This window comes from Halichoerus grypus, chromosome 11 (genome assembly GCF_964656455.1).
Source record: "Halichoerus grypus chromosome 11, mHalGry1.hap1.1, whole genome shotgun sequence".
Lineage (NCBI taxonomy): Eukaryota > Metazoa > Chordata > Mammalia > Carnivora > Phocidae > Halichoerus > Halichoerus grypus.
The window spans coordinates 14,361,354-14,384,511 of record NC_135722.1 but is presented as its reverse complement, the minus strand read 5'-3'; the positions used below and the strand labels follow the sequence as shown (position 1 = coordinate 14,384,511).

Genomic DNA, 23,158 nt, shown 5'->3' with positions numbered 1-23,158 from the left:
CACAGGGCTTAGGATGGGTGTGGTATGGCGTCTCCTGAAAATTGGAGGGCCCTCAACAACTGCAGGAGAAAACCCCTGGTCACAGCAGACTGTCTGGTGGCAGCTGATGGATCGAGGGGGTCTAGGTGGAACCAGGGAACCCCCCCCACCCTCATCCCATCCAAGCATCCACAGGGTTCCACGAGCCACAGCTCAGTTTAGAGTCTTGAACCCTGCATCCTGCTCCCCGCTGTCTAACAGCCCATCACGCTTGGGCTAAGGTAATCTTCCTAGACTCCAGCCAGAGCTGAGAATGTTGTAAGCAAGCAAAGGAAGTCCCAGGGCTGCTGCAAAAGATACTCAGAAGCTGCAGATCTGTCTTCTAGGCGACAGGACTCTACCCTAAACAGCCTGGGGTCTGTATGGCTGGTGGCTGAGTGCCTGAGGTGCAAGTGCTCAGCTCTGCTGGTCCATGGGGCCACCCAGCCAGCCTGCCATGTAGATGGAGAACCATTGCAGTTCCAGAACCAAGCTTTGCAGCTGATGCTTTTGGCTGCTGAGGGGCTCCCTGGAGGCTGGGCTGGACTGGGTGTTAGAGCCTGAGCTCAGCTGCAGGATGTTTTGGGGTTGAGGACAGATAGTAAGGTAGTGTTACTGCCTGGGCTCTTTCCTACTTCTTGGGAGGGCCAAGCTAGAGCTGTTCGCTACCAAGCACCATTTTTCTAGTAAGCAAGCATCCCGCCCATCTGGACAGGAACAGGCTGAGGGCTTGACAAGCAGGGAGCCAGACTCCTACCGCCAGCAACTAAAGATTCCACATTTCCATGGGATGGAAAGGTCCTGGGAAGTCAGAGCCAACCCCTCCCTGTTTAGCATTGAAGGCTGACACACAAAATAGGGAACGCCTGAGCAGCCTGCAGTGGAAAGTTGGAGCCGTAGTGTGTGGCGGGCGAATGCAGGAGCAGAGAGCAGCTGGGGAGAGGAAGACTCAGAGGACGTGGTGGGACATGGCTGGGACGATGCAGTTCCTGGCTTGGCTAATAGTAACCATTTGCCTTCTCCCTGGGGTGACTACAACCCAGCACCGTCCAGGTACCGGGGCTTTAGGGTGGCGTGGATGGGAGCCAAGGAATGCTGCTGGCTGATAGCAGCTAAAGTTGGCTCTATCTGAACCTAGCAGGGCCTAGGCACTGTGGGCCTGGTACCAGATTAACCTATGCAACAGGGGTAATAGTCTGGGCTCCAACCCTGGAACCAGAAAGTCCAAGTGAAGGGAGGTAGTTCCAGGTGCCCTCACTGCCAGCCCTGGACAGAGGTGGACAGTGGCCTTATTCTAGATGTGTAAAGCAGGACCTCTGGACCTGCCCTGGGCTTGGGACCATCATTCTAAGGGCTGGGCAGCACACCTGAGTGTGAGATGAAGGAAGCTGCAGCAGACAACCTGCCTTGCCTGGCTTCCCTGCCTTTTGCATGATCACTACTGAGGAGCAAGGAAGGAGCAGATTTCTTCCTAAAGGGGTCCTTGACCCTTGAGGAGAGTCACTGGCACTGTTTTAGGTCACATTGTCCCAGATGATTATAGGGAGGGGAAGTCGGAAGTGAAGTGTCTTGTGACCCAATGGTCGAGTTCTTTGCCAAGGGAACTGTAGAAGTTCAAGGAGGAGTCCTGGACATTTGCTGAGGTGGTATCTGGGTTTGGGATGATGATTTGGGGATCACAAGACCTATGCCTGGGAGGGTGAATGTCAATGTGTGTGTGTGTGTGTGTGTGTGTGTGTGTGTGTGTGAAGGGGGACATGGGATGGCATTCCTGCTCTTTTGTAGATAGAAGAACCTCTAGGCATTCCTACCAAATAGCTAAGGGGCACTTCTGGGAGGCTGGGGTATTTAGGATGGAGCTTGGCAGGGGCCTGACTCCTTTCTGCTGCCCCAGGGCAGCCCATGGACAGCGCCAGCGTGGGAGGTGGCCTGCAGGAGCCAGAGGCCCCGGAAGTGATGTTTGAGGTCTTTCCTCCAGCCTGGGATATGGGGGAGGGAGTGTCCAGAGGTCCCTAAGCTCAGGGTTGGGAAGGGGGATGTCTCAAGCTAGGCCTGCTGGGTGGGGGGTGGGGGGGTAACCCAGCATGGGTCCTACTGCCTGCTTATGCCCTCCCTGGCCCACTCTTGTTCCCTGCCCTGCCCTCCCAGGCCCCAGCCCACCCCTTACATGGCTCCCCTTGCAGCTGCTCTGGGCTGGGCTGGAGCTGGATGGCGTGGGGCAGCTGCATATCCAGGACGAGGAACTGGCATCCACACGCCCAGGCCGCCGACTCAAGCTCCTCCTGCAGCAACATGTGCCCAGTGACTTGGAGGGCGCTAAGCAGCGGCTGCAGCAGTTCCAGGACCTGCGGAAAGGGCCTCCTCTTAGCCCTTGGGACTTTGAACATCTGCTCCTCACAGGCCTGTCCTGTGTCTACCGGCTCCATGAGGCTAGCGAGGCTGAGGAGAGGGGTGGCTGGGCCCAGGTCTTCGCCCTGCTGGCACAGGAAACACTCTGGGACCTGTGCAAGGGCTTCTGCCCCAGGGGCAGCCCCCATCTTTGGGGCCCTGGGCCTTGATCCTTGACCCTTTTCCCTGACTCTCCCCTTTCACCTGCCAACCCACCACTGCCCCCCAACTCGTGGCCCAAGCCAGACCCATCCTGGGCAGTGGCTTCCATCTGGCACGTGGTCCTTCCCACTGGAAGTAGAAGCTTGGATTGTACCCTGAACCCAGTTTACCCCTGCCCCATTTTCTTCCCTGAGCCCTGGTAGGCTAAGAGCCTGGGTCTCAGGACACAGGCACAGAGCTAAAAGCAGGACTTGCAGGTATGTGTTGGGGTTAGGGTTGAGAAGTGTGTTCAAGGATGCTGAAAAGAAAGCTGTCCCCAAGGAAGGCCAAGTCCGACGCTCCAAGTCCTACCCTGGCAGTCTGTGACAAGTCCTGCGGAATCTATGGGAACCTTGTGAATGCCCAGCACCCAGTCCTAATTTACATACCCTTTTAAATCCCAACCAATGCTCTGGAGTCCCTGTGCCCCAAGTTCCCCATCTGGACTAGAATAGACTGGACATTTTTAGTTTAGTCTGTTGGAGGAATGGAGGAAAGCAGGTGGAAGAACATTACCTTTCCTTGGCGGGGGGTGGGGCGGGGTGGGGAGAGGTGGGGGGGAGCAGGTTTTTTGGTCCATCTCAAGTCTCAGATGCACACCTCAGAGGGGGAAGTGAGGCTGCGAGGGGACTGACTGAGAGAGACAAGCTGAGTCTGGCTGGTGTAGTCCTGATCCTGTGTAGCTGTCCCATAAAATGTTTTGTTCGGGCCTGCAGCCTGTGTCCTTTTATGCCAAAGTAAGTTGTTTAACCCCTGCCCTGGGCGATTCACCCTCCCCGTTGTGGGAGGGCAGGAGTTGGGGCAACCAGGTATCAGTGGCTCACCCCACACACACCCTGCTAGAAGAAGGAATGTTCTGTTTCCTTGAATCCCATACTCCCAGAAAGGGAGCAGGGTGTGGTCCCTTGTCACAAGAAAGAACCAGCTGGACCCTAAGCGACACGGTAGGTCAGTGGGAAGGAGGTAGAGGGGCTGACTAGGAAGTAACGCGAGGGGGAGTCCCGCAAGGGGCTGGGCGAGTCGGGCTCAGTTCAATCAAACTCCCATCTCCTCGCCCCCGCAGGGCCTGGCCAAATCCTGCCCTCGGCCCTCCGACCCCCACCCCGGGTCTGCAGTAGTCAGTGCCTTCCCGCCCCGCCCGAGGCCACGGCGTCGCAGACAAGACAGAGCGCAGGACCCCAGGCAGACAGGCGCCGGCGCAGGCCCACTTTATTGGCAGGGTCAGCCGCACTGGGCGGGCCGTCATGCTCGCGCCGGCGGGGCGGTCGGCTCGGCTCGGCATGCACGCCCCGGGCCGCCGCTGGGCTCCCCTCCCCGGGCGGGGCTCAGAGCTCCGGGGGCCCGAGGCCCGGCGGGCCGGCGGGGGCGACGTCGGGGTACACCAGGAAGCCGGAGAAGGTGATGTACTTGCCGTGGTTGCTGTAGGCGCCGTAGCCGTCGTGGTCGTGGCTCAGCAGCCAGACGGCGTCGCCGCGCCGCAGCGCCAGCATCACGCTCTGGCTCTGCATCTCGCGGCGCCGCGACGCGCCGTCGTCGTAAATCATGGCCTGCACCTCGTCGCGGTTCTTCATCAGCTTCACGGACAGCGTCTTGCGCGGCAGCTTGCCCAGCGTGAAGGAGAAGAAGTAGGCGCCCGGCAGGCGGCAGCGGAACACGCCGGCCGCCGCGTCGAAGTCGCCGCCGATGTTGACGAGCTCCGTGTCGAAGGCGAGCGGCCGGTGCCGCGGCCCCGGGCCCGCGTCCGAGCCCACCAGGCTGCGCGTGCGCGCCGCCGAGAAGGCCGAGCGCGGCTCGGGGGGCGCGGGCGGGCCGCGCGCAGGCGCGTCGGCGTCGGCGTACACCAGGTAGCCGCTGAAGGTGGCGCCCGGGGCGCCGAGCGCGTACTGCGGGGCGCCGTGCAGCCGCAGCCACACCGTGTCGCCGTAGTCGAGCTGCAGCATGGCGCTCTGGCTGGCGGCGCGCCGCGCGCCGGGCCGCCGCTGCTCGTCGAAGGCCAGCGCCTGCACCTCGTCGCGGTTGCGCACCAGCATCACCGACAGGCTCTTGTGCGGGGCCTTGCCGGCCGTGAAGGAGAAGAAGTAGGCGCCGGGCACGCGGCAGCGGAACTGGCCTGTGGCCGCGTCGAAGTCGCCGCCGATGTTCACGTACACCTTGTCGAAGGTCACCGCCATCTCCGATGTGCCCTCCAGGGGGGTGGTGCGTGCGGCCGAGAAGGCCGAGCGCAGCTCCGTCGAGCCCGGAGCCGGCCCCAGGGCCCGGCAGGCGGCAGGGCCCAGCAGGCCCAGCAGGAGCAGCAGCATGGCGCCTGGGAGGGGAGGCAGAAGGGGAAGGAGAGCGGGCTTGTGCCGGGGGCGGCCCCCAGATGCCCCACGTTCCGAGTTCCGAGACTGGGGGACGCGTTACTTGCACAGCCCTGCCCCTGCCCCACAACTAGGACTCGGGTTCCTACACACTTGGACTAGGTCAGCGGGTCTCAAGCTTCAGCGGGCCTCGGTGTCATAGAGGGCTTGCTGGAACACACGTTGTCGGGCCCCCGCCCCCAGACCTTCCATTCATTTGCTTTAGGATGAGGCTTGAGAATTTGCATTTCTAACAAATTCCAGGTAATGCAGATGCTGCTGGTCCAGGGACCACACTTTGGGAACCAGAAGATTAGGCCAGTGAGTCTCCTTTTTTTGTAAGAAACGAACCCCCTTCTCGAGTGAAAGCTCACACACCTGTACCACAGATAGAAGCAGAAATGCTTTGGCCGAAGGGGCCTATGTAGCCTGTCAGCTGGGCTTCCCCCTCCCCACCTGGGCACCACAGAGGGTGGTCAGGGCGCCTGAGTTTCTTTCAGCCTGGTTTGCTGAATTGTCCTGTGGCTATTCTGTGGACCTTGGCCTGCCCCTCACTCAGGCACTAGCTCTCTGTACCGATGGCCACTGTTTCAGCCCCCATATGGACAGGAAAGGAAATAGCTGCTCATTGACCCCTTTCCTGGCCTTTGACCCACAAGGGTCAGCCGCCACTCGACCTCTGGACTCCCCAGGGGCCCTTCTTGCAGTAAAGAGGCCCGAGCAGTTGGGCCTTCACATAGCTCCCTCCCCGTGAAATCACAGTAAGAGACAGTGACTCTTTCCTCTGGGCTTGAGGGCTGGTCACTGAGCAGAAGGAGAGAACCAGGGGCTCCTGTGAATAGAGAAGGAGAGCAACAGTTGCAGCAAGGCTTTGGCGAGACCGTGAGGTCAGCAGCTTTGTTCCTCAGTAGTGGTGGAGTGAAAGACTGGCAGCTCGACCTGGGCTCATTTCCTGGCTCTACCACTTAAATGCTGTGAAACCTTAGGCAAATTCCTTAACTTCTCTGGGCATGGCTTCTTTTCTGTAAATGGGGAGACCTGCCCCAGTCTTACTGTGAGGATGCTCTGAGATAGCAGGTGCAAACACCATTTGTGAATGGTAGTGTTGCCCAGGTGTGCAGATGCTTCTCTTCTTGGCCTTGAGAAAAGTGATCTGATAGAGTTCTTGACATAAGCAGTTAGGGACTCAGTAACTCTTACCCCTGGGAGCTTGGGAAGGCAATGCCTAACTCCATCATGCTTCTTAGTAGGGCATAGGCTTTGGGGCTTGAATACCCAAAGGCCCTGAAGTGGAGACAAAGTAGGAAAGAAAATGAGCTGGCAACAGCCTGGATATGGGCTCTGGGAAGGACCCTGGGAGTGTGTGTAGCTCTGTGTCTCTTAGAGACACTGGGGGCTTGCTGAGAAGGGCTGCCGGGGGCAGATGCACCCTACACAAGGACATTCACCTTAGGGTAGGTGGGCACTGGAATCCAGCTCACGTTCTACTTGCCCCACAGTGTGGAGCTGCTGCACCCAGGGAAAGTGTGCCTTTTTCTAATTTTCATAATAAAGACCCCAAGTCCCTAACGAAGCTAAACCTTCTCTCCCTCCGGAGGAGGGACCTTTTGTAATTCCTACAAAGGCACCCCAAGGGCTAGCCGATACCCTTGATGAGGGCAGGAAGGAGGGGACCCATCTACAGTGATGAAGACTGCACCTCCTGAGTATTCCCTTTCATTAAGCTCTTTGGGCACATCTGGTCTCCCAGCAAACCTTCGAGACAGGTGGGCCCTCTCCCACTTTATAGATGAGAAAGTCAAGGCCCAAACAGGGGAAGCATTTTGGCCCAAGGTAATCATGCACACTGAGGCAACCTTGAACCAAGGTCTTTTGACTCCAGATTCAGTACACCTTCCTCTCCCCCATCTTTTCCTCATAGACACAGATATTTCCAGCCAACCTGTCCTTAGCCTGTTTTCCTTTTTTGCAAAAATAGGAGGGGAGATAAGTGGAATGAATCTTGGGATCCAGGGTGAAAGAGAAAGAAAGCAAAAAGCAAATAAAACCAATGAAACAAGCAAGAACTCTAGCGTTTTGCCTTCTGGGAGTATGGGAACATCTCAACTCTTTCTGACCCTGCTCCTCTCCCTAGCAGGTCCTGCCCCAGGAGCACCTGCCCACCCTACCTTCAGCAATCTCCCTGCAGAGTCTGGTGCACCCCACGAGGGCCAGAGGGTCCTCCCGTGTGTTCAGTACCCAGCCTCTGCCCATTTCTCACCCAGCACTGCCATTTCCCAGATCCCTAGGTCCCCATCCTTCTTTAAACCCCCTTCCCTGGTCAGGTCAGAGGTGGGAGGGTGTCAGGTGGGCCTCATAGCTCCGGGAAAGGAAATGTCTGTTCCTAGCTCTGTCCAGGTGGGGCTCAAAATAGTCATCTTCAAAGAGACAAAACTGGGACACGGAGACCTGGGCAGACCCAGAGCCCCGGAACCGACGGGGGAGGTGCCGCGATGTCAGGTGAAGGCGATCTCAGAGCCCCGCTCCCCGCCAAACCCCACTCCCCAGTTACCCCCTCCTTCAAGCCTCGCCAGAACCTCCTCCCACCCTGAAAGCCCCTCATGTTCCCAAGAAGACAAGTCCCCGTTTTACAGAAGCCATTTAACCCTTCCTCCTGAAAAAAGAAATCCCTCAGGAGGGGATGCCCTAGAGCTCCCCCACCCCCCGCCCCCTTGCCAACCTTCCTTCACCCATCCCTTCCGAGTGAAAGCCCTTGAGCCTCTTTCATGAAAAAGCTCTCAGGTCCTCCTTTCAGCGAACAAGGAGCCGGATTCCCCCGCGCCTTCGCCCGCCCCCGCTTGCACACGGGAGAAAGCTTGGCTCCCCGGCCCTGAGCTGCCCTCACCTGGCTGGGGGCGGCGGGCGGGTCGGGTCCGCTCCGAGCCCGCGATCCGGCTCCGGGCTCCGGGCTCCCGGCTCCGGGCGGGCGCCGGGGCTGCGCACTGACCGCCCGCGCTGCGGCGGGGCCCGGCCTGGCGGGGGCGGCGGCGGCGGCGGCGGCGGCGGGGCGCTGGGACCCCGGGACCCCGGGGCGGGCGCGGGGCAGCGAGGCGCCAGGGAACGAGGACAGCTGAAGAGCGAGGCGAGCTGACCAGCGCGAGGAGCGGCAGGGGAGCGGCGGGAAGGGGGAGAGGGGAGGAGAAGGGAGAGGGAGGGGCGCGCCGAGGAAGTGGAGCCGCGCAGGGCCTAGGGGCACCGCACCGAGGAGGCCCCTGCGCAGGCTGCGCCCAGCCCTGGGCTCTTCCTCATCCGTGACCTCCCTGGAGCTTCATCCTCTGGCTCCACAGAACACGCATCATCAACCCAAGTTAGCAGACGGGGAAACTGAGGCCGGAGGCAGAGGACAAACTGGGGGTGGCCCAGGGCACTCTCCAGACCGGCCTCCTCCCCGGTTTGAGGAGAGGGGACTGCCGCAGAACGCCCTGGACAAGCCCCTGGGCGGCAAGGACAGTGGAAGGTGAGATTTCGTCTGGGACAGATGTCCAGGCTGAGTGGCACTGGGGGAGGGGGTCTGAGGGAAGAGAAGGATAAATGGGTCAATGTCAACAGTAAAGAAAGAGCTTGAAGTGACCTAGTTTTTCTTCCTTGCTTCCGAATCTGAAAATGCCCATAGTTGGTTAGGAAGGAAGGAGGGAGACCAAGCCCCCAGACCTCGGAGGGTCAGCCTTGGTCCCCTGGGGAGGGGATGCAAAGGAAGGGCATCCTTGGGGCAGAATTGAGTTTTGGCTGAGTAGACTGCTTCCCTGGTGCCCACACGAAGGAAGAAGGTTGAGAGAGGCACTCGGAGGGCTCGGAGGGCCTGTTGGGGAGGGACACGGACACCCTGCGTAGCTGGGGCTAGGGTAGCAGGATCCAGCTGGACATCAGGGCTGGGAACAGCGGTCTTCCCGCCTCAGCACTCATCAGGGCCCCCCATGGCCTCCACTCTGGGTTTTGACCCCTGCAGCCATCTCGGACTCCCTTCATCAGGGCTGCTGTTGTCTCCCAACAGCTGTGGGGGTCTCTCCTGCCTGGGGGCGGGGTGTCCCCCCCTGCCTGGCACTCAGTAGGTGTTGACTGAGCGGATGGCTCTAGAAGGGCCCTACTCTCGGCTACCAGGAGCTGGTGCCCTCCATCTGCCCCTGGTTGATGCCAAAGGCCTCCACTCTGGTCCCGGCTCTGCCACAGACCAGATGTGGGTGGACACAGAGAAGCCTGGTGCCCTGGGAAGCCCTCTGCCCTCTGGAGCTTTCCTTATGGAACTCTCAAAACTTATGTGACCCCAGTTAGTCTGATGCAGGTTAGTCCTCATGAAGGCGTTGATAATGATGATGGACTCAGTAAATTTTCTTCAGGGTGTTAGGTGAAGGATGAGGAATATGTGCCTCAATGGAAGGAAATGAATGGAGGCATTTTAGGCTGGGCACTGGGGGTATTTGGGGCCTAGGGTGAAGTACTTGTCTATCCCCAGTTAGATCACGACTGTCTCCTTCACCAGTTTCAAAAGCTTGGGTCATGGGCCTATGGGAAGGCATGAAGCAGGGTGAGGGTGGGATGAGTCATGCAGGGATGTGGCCAGAGGGCTGAGGAAGACAGAATGCTAACCTGTGTCAGCCACAACCCCCCCCCTTTTTTAAAGATTTTATTTATTTATTTGACAGAGAGAGAGACAGCAAGAGAGGGAACACAAGCAGGGGGAGTGGGAGAGGGAGAAGCAGGCTTCCCGCGGAGCAGGGAGCCCGATGTGGGGCTTGATCCCAGGACCCTGGGATCATGACCTGAGCCAAAGGCAGATGCTTAACGACTGAGTCACCCAGGAGCCCTGGGGTTAACTTTTAAATAAACTACTCGCACCCAAATCTTTGTCTCAAAGTGTGCTTTGGGGGGAACCCAAACTAAGACAATGGACAATAACTGTGTCCTAAACCATGGTAAGTGCTTTTTCACATCCGTTACCTTATTTAATTTTCTTAACATCCCCTGAAGTAGATACCATTAACCCAATTTTACAAACGAGGAATGAAGAGGTTATATGCAGGGAGAGGCAGGATTCAAACCCAGGTGTGTTTAGCTCTGAAGCCTGATCCTTAACCATGTTCAGCAGCCTCCCTAATTCTCTGATCCTCTCTGGATCTTATATTTTCATCTGTAAAACAAGGGATGTGCTCTTGAGTTTGAAGGGAAACAATGTACCCAGTTTCTCCTGCTGCTGGGCATGGTCAATGAGATGTGAACAGAAGCTATTGGGAGAGAAAGTGCTTGAAAGGGACCGACTCAGCTCGGAGGCCCTCTCTTTAGCCCTCCCTTTTCTCTTCCCTCTTCCTGGAATATATACATGAAGGCTGGAGCCCCAGTTGCCATCTTGGGCCAGTAAACACCAGTGAAGGGTTTTAAGGCACAGTCTTAGGTATGTGCTCAGGAAGATGCTGAGATGAAAAAGACCTAGAGACTCTGCCCTCAAGGAGCTAATCATTTAGTGGAAGTGGCTGGATGTGGATAGAAGCATAATAGGTGGAGAGAGATCAGCCTCAGGAGCTGAGCTGGTAACTGCTATGAGAGCTCAGGGAGGGAGGAATTCCACCAGCAGTGTGGGACGGAGGGGTGTAGGGAAGATGTCACAGAGGGGGCTATTTTTTTCTTTTTTAATTTAGCTCTTTAAAAATTTTTTTTTGAGTAAACCCTACACTCAACGTGGGGCTTGAACTCACAACCCTGAGATCAAGAGACTTGATGCTTTACCAACTGAATCAGACAGGTACCCCACAGAGAAGGCTATTTTTAAATAATGGCAAGGATTTGACAGTGAGATGGAAGAGTAGGGGGTGGGATCCCATCAAAGGTAATAATATGAGCAAAGGTGTCAGGGCTTGGGGAGGAGACCTTCCATGACTCAACTCCGGAGGGAAGGGTTTGTGATTGGAAGTTATGGCAGGTAAGGTGCATACGCTTAAATGCCCAGCTAAGGAGCTCAGATTATCCTGCAGCAGAGGGGACAGAACTCAGAGCTGTATTTTAAAGATTACTCCAGCTGAAAGACAGGAGACGGAAGAAGAGCCATCAGGGAGACCTGCAAGAAGACAAAGTGTGCCGATGAATCTAAACTATGCAGGGCTAGCCAGAAAGGAAAAGCAAGGGAGGAGACTGACGGGAGGGAGACTGTCAAAGACTGACAGAGCACCCGCACAAGCTCACAATTTAATTAGCTTCCTGGCTTGCCAGTGGATTACAGGGGAATTAGCAGAGCTCGGAGTCTAGGGACCTTGCTGGGAGTTGAGGGGAGGTTAATGAGAAAGACAACAACATACCCCAGGGAGAAATGAAAGACGAGGAATTGTTAGCCCAGCAGAGATGCCGGCAGGAGAAACAGATGTCAGGGCATGTGGAGTCTCTGCCTTCCTCAGAGATTTCAGCCCTCGGGGGGAACAGACATTTAGAGCTCCTGGGACCCCCAGGGTTCCAGTTCCTCTCAGTGCTTGGTAAGTGACCCCAGACTGGGAAAGCTGGGGCGCCTGTAAGGATCAGGTTCCCAACTCTGCCTTGGCCTTTTCCCAGAGGGGGACTGAGCCCCCAGCCCCCTTCTGCACACGTGGAGGTTGAGGCCTGGGGTGGGGAGGTGACCTGCTCTTAGCAGTTGTGGCCGATGGCATTTTCCAAAGACAGCTACAACAGTATCTCCCATCCCCCATGCTCTTTTTATACTTGACCTTGCCACTCCCCTCTTAAGAGGAGGACTTGGGTTGGGTCATAAAGGGAGATACCACTTCTGCCTGGCGCTCACTCTCTCTCTTGAAACTCTCTTGGTGTGAGAAAGCCCAGGCCACATGGAAAGGCCATATGTGAAGATGTGGTGGCCAACAGCCCTGGTCGGGACCAGCTACCAGATTTGCAAGGTCTGGCACAAGATGAAAATGCTGGGCCTTTTGTTCAAAAATTAAGGATTTAAATGGTGACCATAGAGCATTCAACCGGGCATTGAGCCCTTTGAAGGGCGGGGCTCGTGCAGCTGCAAAAGTTGCATCCCGTGAAGCTGGCCCTGACCCATGAGTTACTGAACAAAGCGACACCGATAGAAGTCGTGAAGGCTGCCCCAGACCTTGACAGGTAGCAAGAGATGGGAAAGGCATCCTGGGAGAAAGGACAGGGAGCAGGGGCATCCCCCTCGGAGGTAATACAGTCCCGGTAAAGTGCAGTGACTAGCATCACACTGCTTGGGTTTGAATCCCATTTCCACCTCAGTTTCCCCACCTGTGAAATGGGGACAAGAAAAGTTATCTCTGGGGGCGCCTGGGTGGCTCAGTCGTTAAGCGTCTGCCTTCGGCTCAGGTCATGATCCCAGGGTCCTGGGATCGAGCCCCACATCGGGCTCCCTGCTCTGCGGGAAGCCTGCTTCTCCCTCTCCCACTCCCCCTGCTTGTGTTCCCTCTCTCGCTGTCTCTCTCTCTGTCAAATAAATAAATAAAATCTTAAAAAATAAAAACTAAAAAAAAAGAAAAGTTATCTCTGCCTTGCTGGCTTGTCGACAGCATTGAAAGACCTACTCAATGTAAAGTATTCAGCACAGAGCCTGGCATACTGTAAGCACTCAGTATGTGCTATTACTACTGCTTGGTGTGTTTGAAAAATGAATAACCTTGGTGTGGCTGAAGTGTAAAATCCAGGGATGCTGCTGGGAAACAGGTCCAGAAAATGGGTTTTGAATTTGATCGTGAAAGATTTTAAGTGCCAGGATAAGCTGTCTAGACTTTATTCTCCTAGCCCATGGGTCTCAATCCTGTCTGACCTAATTTCTTTTATTACAAGTATTTTGGAATGTCTCCTTTCCTACACTGAAATGAAACTCATAGAGAATGAAGTCTACTGACACATATTTTCAAAAAATCAATATAATGCTCCAAGTGTGATATAAAGAAGAAAAAAAAGGAAAGTAATTTTATTAAAATATCTGTTTTTCAATATGTAAATACTTGCACATTGCCACACTAGAATAAATAACCAAATATAGATGGATGTTTATACTTCTAGAAGTATAGAATCTTCCATAGAATCACAAGTGCAAGAACCACAAACACATGCTGATACAAGGGTGTGCTGTCCAGAGCCCCAACACCATTATGATGTCTAACATGAACAACTCTTGGTGAAATTGTAAACAAAACAAATTACAATCCTTCCCCAATTTACAGGAAAGTTGCATTCTTGGAAAATTCAGCGTGCACTAAAACCATGCAAAAAAGCTTGTTTTGTATGGAAAAACAGGTTTTGTTTTTTTTACCTACATTAATGTTGTAAGGAATGAGAGCTCATGTTTCGTTTAACTGTCCTAAACATCATAGGACATCTACTATGCCTGGCCACTGCCCACTAGATGCCAATAGTGTCCCTCAGTCATTGTGACAACCCAAAATGCTCTCCCACCTTTCCCAACTACCCTCAGCTCCTGCTTTGGGCAATGTGGGACTAGAAATGGTCATGCCCTCTTCCAGGCTATCTGTAATACAGTGTGAGAAGATGGTACTTGGAGCTACTGCCACCATCGTGCAACCATGTGGGGAAAAGCATGAGGACAAAAGCTAATACACTGGGGATGACAGAATGGACAGATGTCAAGGATCATGGTCCTCGATATCACTGAGCCATTGAGTTAACACATTCTGGATTTATCCTCCTGTGGACCTCTCATTATGGGAGATGATAAATCCCCTTCTTGGTTGAACCATTTTGAGTTGAATCCTCTGTTTCTTGCAGCTAAAAGCATTCTAACTTTTACAGGATATTTTCCCCTCTCTTGGTTTTCTTCAACTGTATATTGAGAGGATTTCACAGACTAGGGCCTATGAGTCTATGAATGGAAAATAAGAGGGCTTGGTGACTAGAATGAGGGGGTTGGGAAGGAGCTGGAAGAGTCCACCTCTTGCATGGGTATCTGGGAGGATGGCAAAAAAGGAGTGGATTCTGGGTAAGATGATCATTGGTTTCACTTAGGGCACTGAGATCACATCACACTAGATTTGGGGGATGGAAAATTAGGCTTACATAGTATCATATCAGTTGGGTAAAAAAAATACAATTACATAGGAAAAGATTGGATGAATAAACACCAAAATATTTAGTTATTTTTGGTAGGTTCAGGGATGATTTTTTTTTTTTTTAAAGATTTTATTTATTTATTTGACAGAGAGAGACACAGCGAGAGCAGGAACACAAGCAGGGGGAGTGGGAGAGGGAGAAGCAGGCTTCCCGCCAAGCAGGGAGCCCGATGTGGGACTCGATCCCAGGACCCTGAGATCATGACCTGAGCCGAAGGCAGACGCTTAACGACTGAGCCACCCAGGCGCCCCAGGGATGATATTTTCTCTGTAGAATTTTTTCTATTTCCCAAACTTTTTCTAACAAACTTATTGCTTTCATTTGAAATGTAATTTAAAATATCAATACACTATAATTTCTTTCATATGTATCAAAAGAAGTAGATCAGTGGCATGGAATGTAAAATCCAGTAATAGATCCAAATACATACTGGAATTAGAATACTACAAAAGTGGGATTTTAAGTTTATTTATTTTTTTTAGTAATCTCTACACCCAACATGGGGCTCAAACCCATAACCCCAAGAGTCACAAGCTCCACCTACTGACCCAGCCAGGCGCCGCTAAAAGTGGGATTTTAAATCAGAGAAGAAAAGAGACATGATTCAATAAATTGTATGGGAACAATGTGTAGCCATTTGGAAAAATAGTAAGTTGGATCCATACATCATGTCTTATGCCAAAACAAATAACAAGTGGATTGCATATTTAAACGTAAAAATTAAATAAAAAAAGTACTGAAAGAAATCAAGTGATAATTTTTAAAAAATTTCAGAGTGAAGAACTTTGAAGTATGACATAAAATCCAGAAGTCATAAAAAAAATTGATGGATACATTTCCTACAGCTTAAGAGAGAAACATATTTACACAGCAAAACTGCCAGAAACAAAATCAAAAGAGGGGCACCTGGGTGGCTCAGTTCATCCAACACTTGATCTCAGCTCAGGTCTTGATTTCAGAGTTGAGTTCAAGCCCCACGATGGGCTCCACACTTGGTGTGAAGCGTACTTAAAAAAAAAAAAAAAATCAAAAGACAAACTACAAAATGGAAAACGTATTTGTAATTCATATCACAAAGAGCAAATTTCTTTAATATATAAAGAGTTTTGAGAAAAAAACAACTCAGTAAAAAATGGGTACAAGATATAAACAGTTAATAAAAAAGAAAATACAAATAACTATTAGAATAAGAAAATCATAATGTGATGCCATCATTTTTTTACCTCTCAAGTTGTCAAAGAGCACTAAGGTTTATAACACACTCTATTGGTGACAAGGCTGAAAAACACATTCATACATTGCTAGTGGGACAGTCAACTGGAACAACTGGGTAATTGGACAATACCTACCAAATTTAAAAACGTACATGCCCGGGCGCCTGGGTGGCTCAGTCGTTAAGCGTCTGCCTTCAGCTCAGGTCATGATCCCAGGGTCCTGGGATCGAGTCCCACATCGGGCTCCCTGCTCTGCGGAAAGCCTGCTTCTCCCTCTCCCACTCCCCCTGCTTGTGTTCCTGCTCTCACTATGTCTCTTTCTGTCAAATAAATAAATAAAATCTTTAAAAAAAAAAAAAGTACATGCCCTTTGACTCAGTGATTCCACTTCTTGAAAAGCTGCTTCTCAGATACATGCCCATATGTTTGAAATGACATGCTATTCACTGTAGCATTGTTTGTAATAGCAGAATATTGGAAATAATCTACATGTCCAGCAACAGAGGACCCATCGAATAAATTCTGATATATATATATATACATATATATATATCTGAGATATATATATATTAAACTGTGTATATATATATATATACACACACACACATATACAATAAAATACTATATACCCTTTATAAAAGAATGAGGAATTATTTCATATAAGGGACATAAAATAATCTCTAAGATTTACTGTTAAGTAAAAAAAAAAGGTGTACAGTATGCTATCATTTACATTAAAAAGTACCCATTTGCTTTTATATGCATAGAATACCTCTTGGAAGATCTACATCAGGCTGACTCCTCCTGGGGAGAGGAATGGTTATAGGGAGACATACATACTTTTCAGTCTCACCCTTTTACACCTAAAATAAGAAGGGATGGGGAAAACTACTATCTTTTCTGGTAGCGGCTCCATTGCTACTGGTTTCAATTCCCACGGACATCGGTGGAAAGCCCCCAGCCTTTTCCACGGGCACCACTGTCAAGACAAACTTCCTTCATCCTGTGCTTGTGCAGCTCATTAAGGAAATCAAATCAAGTCTAAACGCAGGTCTTTCCAAGACTGGAAAATGCTATGCGGCTGGCTTTGAGGATGGATGAAGAAGCCACAGGCCAAGGAACACAGCTTGGACCTGGCATGGCAGAATCCTCCCCTAGGGCCTCCAGAAGAAATGCAGCCTTGCCAACATCTGGATTTTAACCCTGTAAGACCCGTTTCCAGACTTCTGGTCTACAGAACTGTAAGACAATGAATGTGCACTGTTTTAAGCTAAAATAGATAAAATAAATGCAAGTCTTTCCACTACTTATTCATTCATCCTGTTGCTCTCAGCCCCGTTTCAAGATATTTTAGAAGCTTGATTCTGACATCCAAATGTTCACCTTCCCTCCCAGTAGCAGCGCCATCTGCAAACACGGTGAGTGTGGCCGGCACGGGAAACTACTGAGCTGCCCGCACGCAGTCGGGAGCATGGAACTTTAAGACTTCTCCCAGATGTGCATCCAGTGAGTCACCAACTGGGGGGAGAGGGGCACACTGGTGAATGGGTTATAAATCCACCTGACTGGGTGATCTCTGAGATCACTGTTTCCCTGGTAGTCTCCTCAATTGGGAAACATTCCGATGTCTAACTGGAAACGAGGCACACCATGTCCAGGGAATTTTCCTAGTGGCCATCCAGATAAATAATAAATTACTGTTGGTATTATCATCTACCTTATCTTGCTCTTAGTGAAGATACTGATTCTTTTTCTAGGGGTTCTCAAACCCACAGTCTAATACTATATGCTAGAATAAATTTTGGGGAGGAATTCACTTCAAATATACCCACCTCGAGTTTCCAGAATCTACCCTTTCCTCTTTTCTCAGTGTCAGGACATATGCAGCCTTCAGGCTCTGTGACCCCTTTCTCCCTCTCCCCAGCTCTCTCACCTACCTCGGCAAGCGTTCCGGGATCTTCTCTGCAAAGGTTTTTGACGCTTTGGGATTTGCACCTTATTATAAATGGCTAGGTGCTTAGGTTTTCCCTTACTATCTTCTATTTGGAGTTTCAATATCCTCTAAATCATGTTTTGCTTTACTCGACCCAGTTTAGAAATGCTCTTCCTTGGGCGCCTGGGTGGCTCAGTTGGTTAAGCGACTGCCTTCGGCTCAGGTCATGATCCTGGAGTCCCGGGATCGAGTCCCACATCAGGCTCCCTGCTCGGCGGGGAGTCTGCTTCTCCCTCTAACCCTACCCCCTCTTGTGCTCTTTCTCTCTCTCACTCTCTCTCTCAAATAAATAAATAAATAAAATCTTAAAAAAAAAAAAAAAAAGAAATGCTCTTCCTTGCGGGAGAAAGCAAATCGGGGCTGAGTATTTTGCTTTCTGACGACTGCTAACCTGACACCTCCACCCCCAAGTGGAACCCTATATAATGAATCCTCTCTTTATTCCTCATGCTCTGCACATAACCAAAGGGGTCTTTTACCGTCTGCACCTTTTCCAAGCCTCAATTTATCCAGGACTTCCTTCTCTTCCTTCTACGTCTTATACCCTGCCTCTTCATGTTCGAGTGTCGGAGGGCTTTCTACAGAGCCACGCTGCTTTCTTCAGCTCACCGCCTTGCACTGTGCAAGGGTTTCTGCAGATGGGCAGTCCTCATTTTCCATTTTTAGAGCTTTCTATCCCTTTCTGGCCACATTCCCATGTAGGCCTCTAAACACGGGATCATAACTTTTCCGCAATTTTTTCAACTTCTTTTCTATGACTATGTATTCATTCATCCATTCATTCCATGCCCTGCCCCCCCCACCGCCCCAATGGCTCTTCCTTCTCGATCCAACTTTCTCCTGTGGCCCCTGTGATACCAACAGCACCAGGTAATTCATTGCCTCGGTCGGAAGTAAGGATGGGGGGGCGGCTCCCCGGTAGCTCGCTCTTCCCACTGAGAGAGGACACCGTGCTGATGCACGTGAAGCATTTCTCAGCGGCTCGGCTGGGAGCTGTGCACGGCCTCCCAGCCTGGTGTCATGCTGCCCTCAGGGCATGTCTGGACAGTTGGCAGTGAATTCCCGCAAGGCCACGGCTCCCCAGTGTTCCTCTATCAGTCCTACCCAAAGGCTCCTTCCGACTGGCTCCTCCCAGCTTGGCAGCGTCCCGCTGTGGACAGCCCGCAGGGTTTGGAGTCAAACATAGCCGGGTCTGAATTCTAGCTCTGCCCCTTCCTAACAAGTTGTTTCAATTTGAGCTTCAATTTTTCACACTTTAAAAAAAATGGGGGTAGAATCTGCTTGATGGGGTGACAGAGATAATCTATGGACGTATCGGCACATAGAAGGCTCGGCGTCAACCCCTGTGCTCATCTCAGGTTCACGGGTCTTCAGAGCTTATATGCTCTTGGTGGATCGTGTTGTTTTCTTTCCCCTTCTATTCAAACTCCTTCTTTTGACTGGACTGCAAAACCTTCCGTTGATGAGCCCTGCCCCTCCAGCTCAAAGTATATGGTTCCAGGGGGGTGGAGCCCGGATCCCGAGCCCTTCAGCCTGGGCCTGTGACTCAGGCCTGGCTGGGAGAGCAGCGGAGTGCTCCAGACACGCCGAACGGTGTACTGACGGCCCTGTGTTTCCCCGCCAGGCTCCTCCAGGGGATTTTTACTGGAGCCTCCTTAGGAGATAAGTGTTTGTTCTCTGGAATTACAAGCTCTAAGAAGTCACGTGAGTAGAGCTGCCCTTTGGCCTCTTGCTGCTACACTGAGTGAGCCCGTCTGAGGGGGAAACCAGGCAGAGGCCCATGGACGGAAGGCATGAGAACAGTGGGAATCCCGATGCCCTTGTTCCAACCACTTCATTAACTGCTGGCCATTTCTGTTACTTGGGCCAATCAATTCCTTTTCTTCATTAAGCCAGTTTGTTGGGTTTCTCAGTATGGAAGCATAACATGCGACATTGACCCTTTCACTATTATAAAGTCACGGGTTCCCCTGCACGGAGTTTTGTGTTTAACTTCTTAAGTCTGTCCCCCTATTTTAATGCAGAAAAAATAGCAAGACTCAATACATGTGCGTGGCATACTATTAGAAGTTCCTCAGACTTGCAGACCCAGGTCTGAATCCTGGCTTTGTCACTTACTAGTTTGGGGTAAGTGACTTAGCCCTTCTGAGCTTCACTTTTCTCAGTAAAATGGAGGTAATATTTTGCTGATGTGGGTGTTTTATGGGTGTGTGGTAATGGATATAGGTAGGGGCAGGATATGAGATAGGCCATTAAAAAAAAATCCTATTAGACAGTAGGTACGTTTATGTCATCTCAATACCTTTTACTCTGCGCAGCTGCCTATAGATGCTGTTTGTATTTCCCTCGCTTCTTCCCAGGTCACATCTTGTAGCCACCAAGGTTTCCAGGCTTATTGAGAGGACAGGAACTCACAGGCTTTGGGAAGAGATGGAAGAGGAGGTGGTGGACAGGAATTTCAACGTTCGAACGGAGAGGAGGTGGAATTGGGCTTGTTTAAAACGTTGGCGACTGCAGAAGTTTACACCCACTTTGTACTTATAAATATCTCTGTCTCTGTCTCTGAGCTTGGCTCCACCTGCACGAAGCTTCAGAGAAGAGAACACAGAGCAGCTGCTAGTAGGTACAAATGTGCAGCGCAGAGGAGGTCGTAGGCGGGACACTGGGACCGGCTTGGGCGCAGGGTGTAAGGATTTAAGGATGAAATGGCAAGAAATCTTAAGCAACTGGGTCACCAAGCGCCTTTGATCCCCTGCTGGAAGCCTGTGTAGGCAGAGAAAAGCGGTAGGGTCGGCCTGCCGGGCGGGCCCGGCGCTCCAGCTTTATCTCGGGCCCCCGGGCCGCGCAGGCTGCGGGAAGACAAGATAGAAGGCGGCTGCTTAGCAGAGACAGGCACCCGGGCGCGGGGATGACAAAGTCAGCAGGCATTTCTCGGAATCCAACCGTGACTTCTCAGAAGTAGGGGGAGGAGTAGAGAGGACTCAAGGTCATCTCCGGGTTTTTTAGTCTGGGAAACCGGGCCACAGGGTTGGGCTTAGTCAGGTTTGAGAATGCAAGTTCCATCGAGGCAGCCTTGGGGAGAGGGGCTGAGACGTAACTCAGTCTGAGGATCCTGAAGGACGTCCGTTCAGGCCACAAATGCTTATGGCGCACTATGTGTTAGTTCCCGTTCTGGGGGGGGCTTATCACATGGCAGGAGTACAGCTCTGAGGTGAGGTTACGACTGTTCGAGATGCAATTTCCCTTGCCCTTGACTCTAGCCTCTGCTGACTCCGTGACCTTGCCCGTACTGTCTGTACTCGGCAAGTATCCCCCGCCTCTAATTCTTAAGTAACAACAGCTCCCAATTCCAGATGCACTCCATCAGGCGCTGCGCTAAATGAAACACTCCAATAAGAAAAGCAGTATTCTCGTTTTCGAGATAGGAGCCCGAGGCTTCAAACGATCAAGTAACTTGCCCAAGTTCATGTGGCTGCTAAGTGACAGAGCTGGAAATTGCTCCCAGGATCCTCACTGTCCTTAAAAGACCAACTCAAATGCCACTCTTTCATGACGCCTTCCCTGGGTTCCCCCAACGGGATGCTAGCGTGCCCTCCGGTGGATCCCACGGTGCTGTTTCAGCTTCTGCTGGCTCGCCCTGCTTTGTACAAGCCACCACAGGGAGCGCGGAGACTCGGGGAGGGCCCTTTCAGCGGACCAGGCTTTGCTGTTCCACACATGGTTCCATTTAATCCTCCCAACATTCCTAGCTTTTATGGCCTTGCCATACTGCACCCCTCCCCCGCCGCCCAGCCAGCGTCCTGGGACGGGATTGATTACACGCCTTTGGTCCCCCGAGGCCCCCGGCACAGGACTGTGTGCATGTTGCGCACTTGATAACTGAGCGCTGCATTTACAAACTCTGAATGTGGGCCGCTGTGGGGTGGCGGGGGGGTGGGTGGAGAAGGCATGAATGATACTGCGTTCCAGTGGGAAGTGAGCCGTTTGAAGTGAGGTGCAGCTATGTTCTCCCCGTTTTCACCCTCCTTACTCGTTTCCAGACAAAACACATTCTCTCCAAAGCACATTTTGACGCCAAAAGGGCAGGGCCCCAGACTGGATGGAAAGCAAGTAGGTACTTTCTCTCTTGTCCTTATCTAACCTCTGGCTCCTAATGCTACTCTGGAAATAAACTGCAATACTGAATAGCTTTTCCATGAGCATGCGGCATTAGCAGGGGAGAGTCCGTTCTTCTGGCTGCCTTAGCAAGGTAGGAGCTGGTGCTGCTCGAACTTTCTCACCCATTGTCCTGTTTCAGACTTTGGGAGGGGCAAGGCCCTGTTCCATGACTTGCTCTCCCCCGCAGGAAGGTGGTGAATCTCGAATAGCACCTTCGTGTCGGATTTCTGTTTCCCTCCCTCTCTCCCTTGCCACTCTCTGAAGCACTGTTTGTTCGCCCACATTTTGGTGTATGGTACAGATCTGCAGCTAACTGAAAACATTCTTTTTCAGGGTTGCAGTAAGTTGGTTCCAGAACAGTTGTGGTTTTAATGCAAAATCTGCTTAATTGGTCCCAGACCGGATATTTGGGGCCTGGACTGCAGGTGAATCCACTTATGAGACTAAGGAAAAATGGGCTTTTCAAGATTCTGTCTCCCGGGCATGCAATCATGGCAGACTAGCAGGGCCTGTTGGGGAGACTGAACACAAGCATTGCTAGGGGGCCTCCTCCAGACATCGCTTTAGGCAGCAAACAGATGAGGAAGCGGATTCGTATGCACAGAGGTGGCTGGAAGGAAAACACTCTCAGTTGCCTTAGAAAATTAATCGCTGTTACCATCAAAGATATTTTTCTGAAAGAGGGTAGTTTTTGGTTGGCGACAAAAGAATCTTTCATTCACAACTTTCCCTCTAGGACAAAAACCAGAATGCAAGATTCTGGATCACTTGTCTGAAGAAACAATAAGATGAAGGATCAATGGAGAAAAAAGAAAATGAGAAGTCACATGTGACATCCTTAGGTAAGCCTAAAAATCTCTGCAAAGGAGATAAAACACGTCTTTGTCTATATCTAAAAAACAAAAACCTCCGAAGATATAAATCACTACGGCACTAAGGGAGGCAGCCTGAATGAACCCATTCAATATGCAAGGATGTTCTAGAAGAATCCATCAGAGGAGCTGACACATCAATCACTTTCAAGAAATGTTATAGCCCAGTGTAGTAGGGAGTCCACACACATGGACTGATGGTCCTCCTAGGAATCCTCACCGTATAATAACTCAGCTTCCCATCTGCATCAACTATCAGAACGGTCGGGGAAAAGCAACGGCGATCATTCCTACTTTAGGCTGTTTCACCTGTTTGTCGTTCTGCAGAGGCAAGAACTAGGTCTGTCCTGATTTCAGACCATTCCACTCTATTCTGTGGGCGGCATGATTTTTGGTTTCATTGCTTTGACCAAAATGCAGGGCCTTTTTGCTTACGTGGCTGAATTACTCATCATCTGGTTCAGTGGCTACTTTTTTTCTCAGCACTTCATAGCCTCCGTGAAGCAGAAAACGTACTTCAGATTCGAAAGACTCAGGTGTGAATCCAGCTCGGAATGATCTATGTAATTTTGAATGCATTACTAATTTTCCTTATTCCTACATTTTCACTTTTTTTCTGAAGTGGGGATACCTCCTCTACCAAAGATTCTGAGAATTAAAACTTACATGACAGGCTTGACAGTCATTACTTTCATTCCTTCCTAATGTTTTTTTTCTCTTCTTCCTCCCTTAACCTGCCACAGAACCTCAAAGTGACCAGCTGCATGGACTGTGATGTGACGGGCTAGTTTTTCTCTAAAGCCCAGCAAGCCTGATGTTTTGGTGGGCCTGCTTTAAAGGGCTAAATATGATTATTTTTCCCCCAACAGA

At 51.5% G+C, this 23,158-nt stretch overlaps 2 protein-coding genes across 3 annotated transcripts; one reads left to right on the top strand and one right to left on the bottom strand.

Moving 5' to 3' along the window:
* Positions 1–300: 300 nt before the first annotated feature.
* Positions 301–3,322, top strand: FAM180B (family with sequence similarity 180 member B). The gene is given in 4 exon segments (XM_036105163.2): positions 301–1,071; positions 1,913–1,983; positions 2,202–2,541; positions 2,544–3,322. Coding segments are annotated over 4 exon segments (732 nt in total). The 5' UTR covers positions 301–803; the 3' UTR covers positions 2,597–3,322.
* A 470-nt stretch (positions 3,323–3,792) lies between these two features.
* C1QTNF4 (C1q and TNF related 4) lies at positions 3,793–8,894 on the bottom strand. 2 transcript variants are annotated; one of them, XM_036105138.2, is made up of 2 exons: positions 7,831–8,894; positions 3,793–4,912 (listed from the first exon to the last, which is right to left on the bottom strand). In XM_036105138.2, exon 2 carries the CDS (start codon positions 4,905–4,907, stop codon positions 3,933–3,935), a length of 975 nt encoding a protein of 324 aa, XP_035961031.1. In that variant the 5' UTR covers positions 4,908–4,912; positions 7,831–8,894; the 3' UTR covers positions 3,793–3,932. The 2 variants fall into 2 exon arrangements, with proteins under 2 accessions (XP_035961031.1, XP_077914141.1); XM_078058015.1 differs by lacking the exon at positions 7,831–8,894 and adding an exon at positions 5,325–7,039.
* Positions 8,895–23,158: the final 14,264 nt, after the last annotated feature.

Bases quoted from the DNA above. Each gene is read 5' to 3' on its own strand.
- C1QTNF4 (XM_036105138.2), bottom strand. From the start codon at position 4,907: ATGCTGCTGCTCCTGCTGGGCCTGCTGGGCCCTGCCGCCTGCCGGGCC.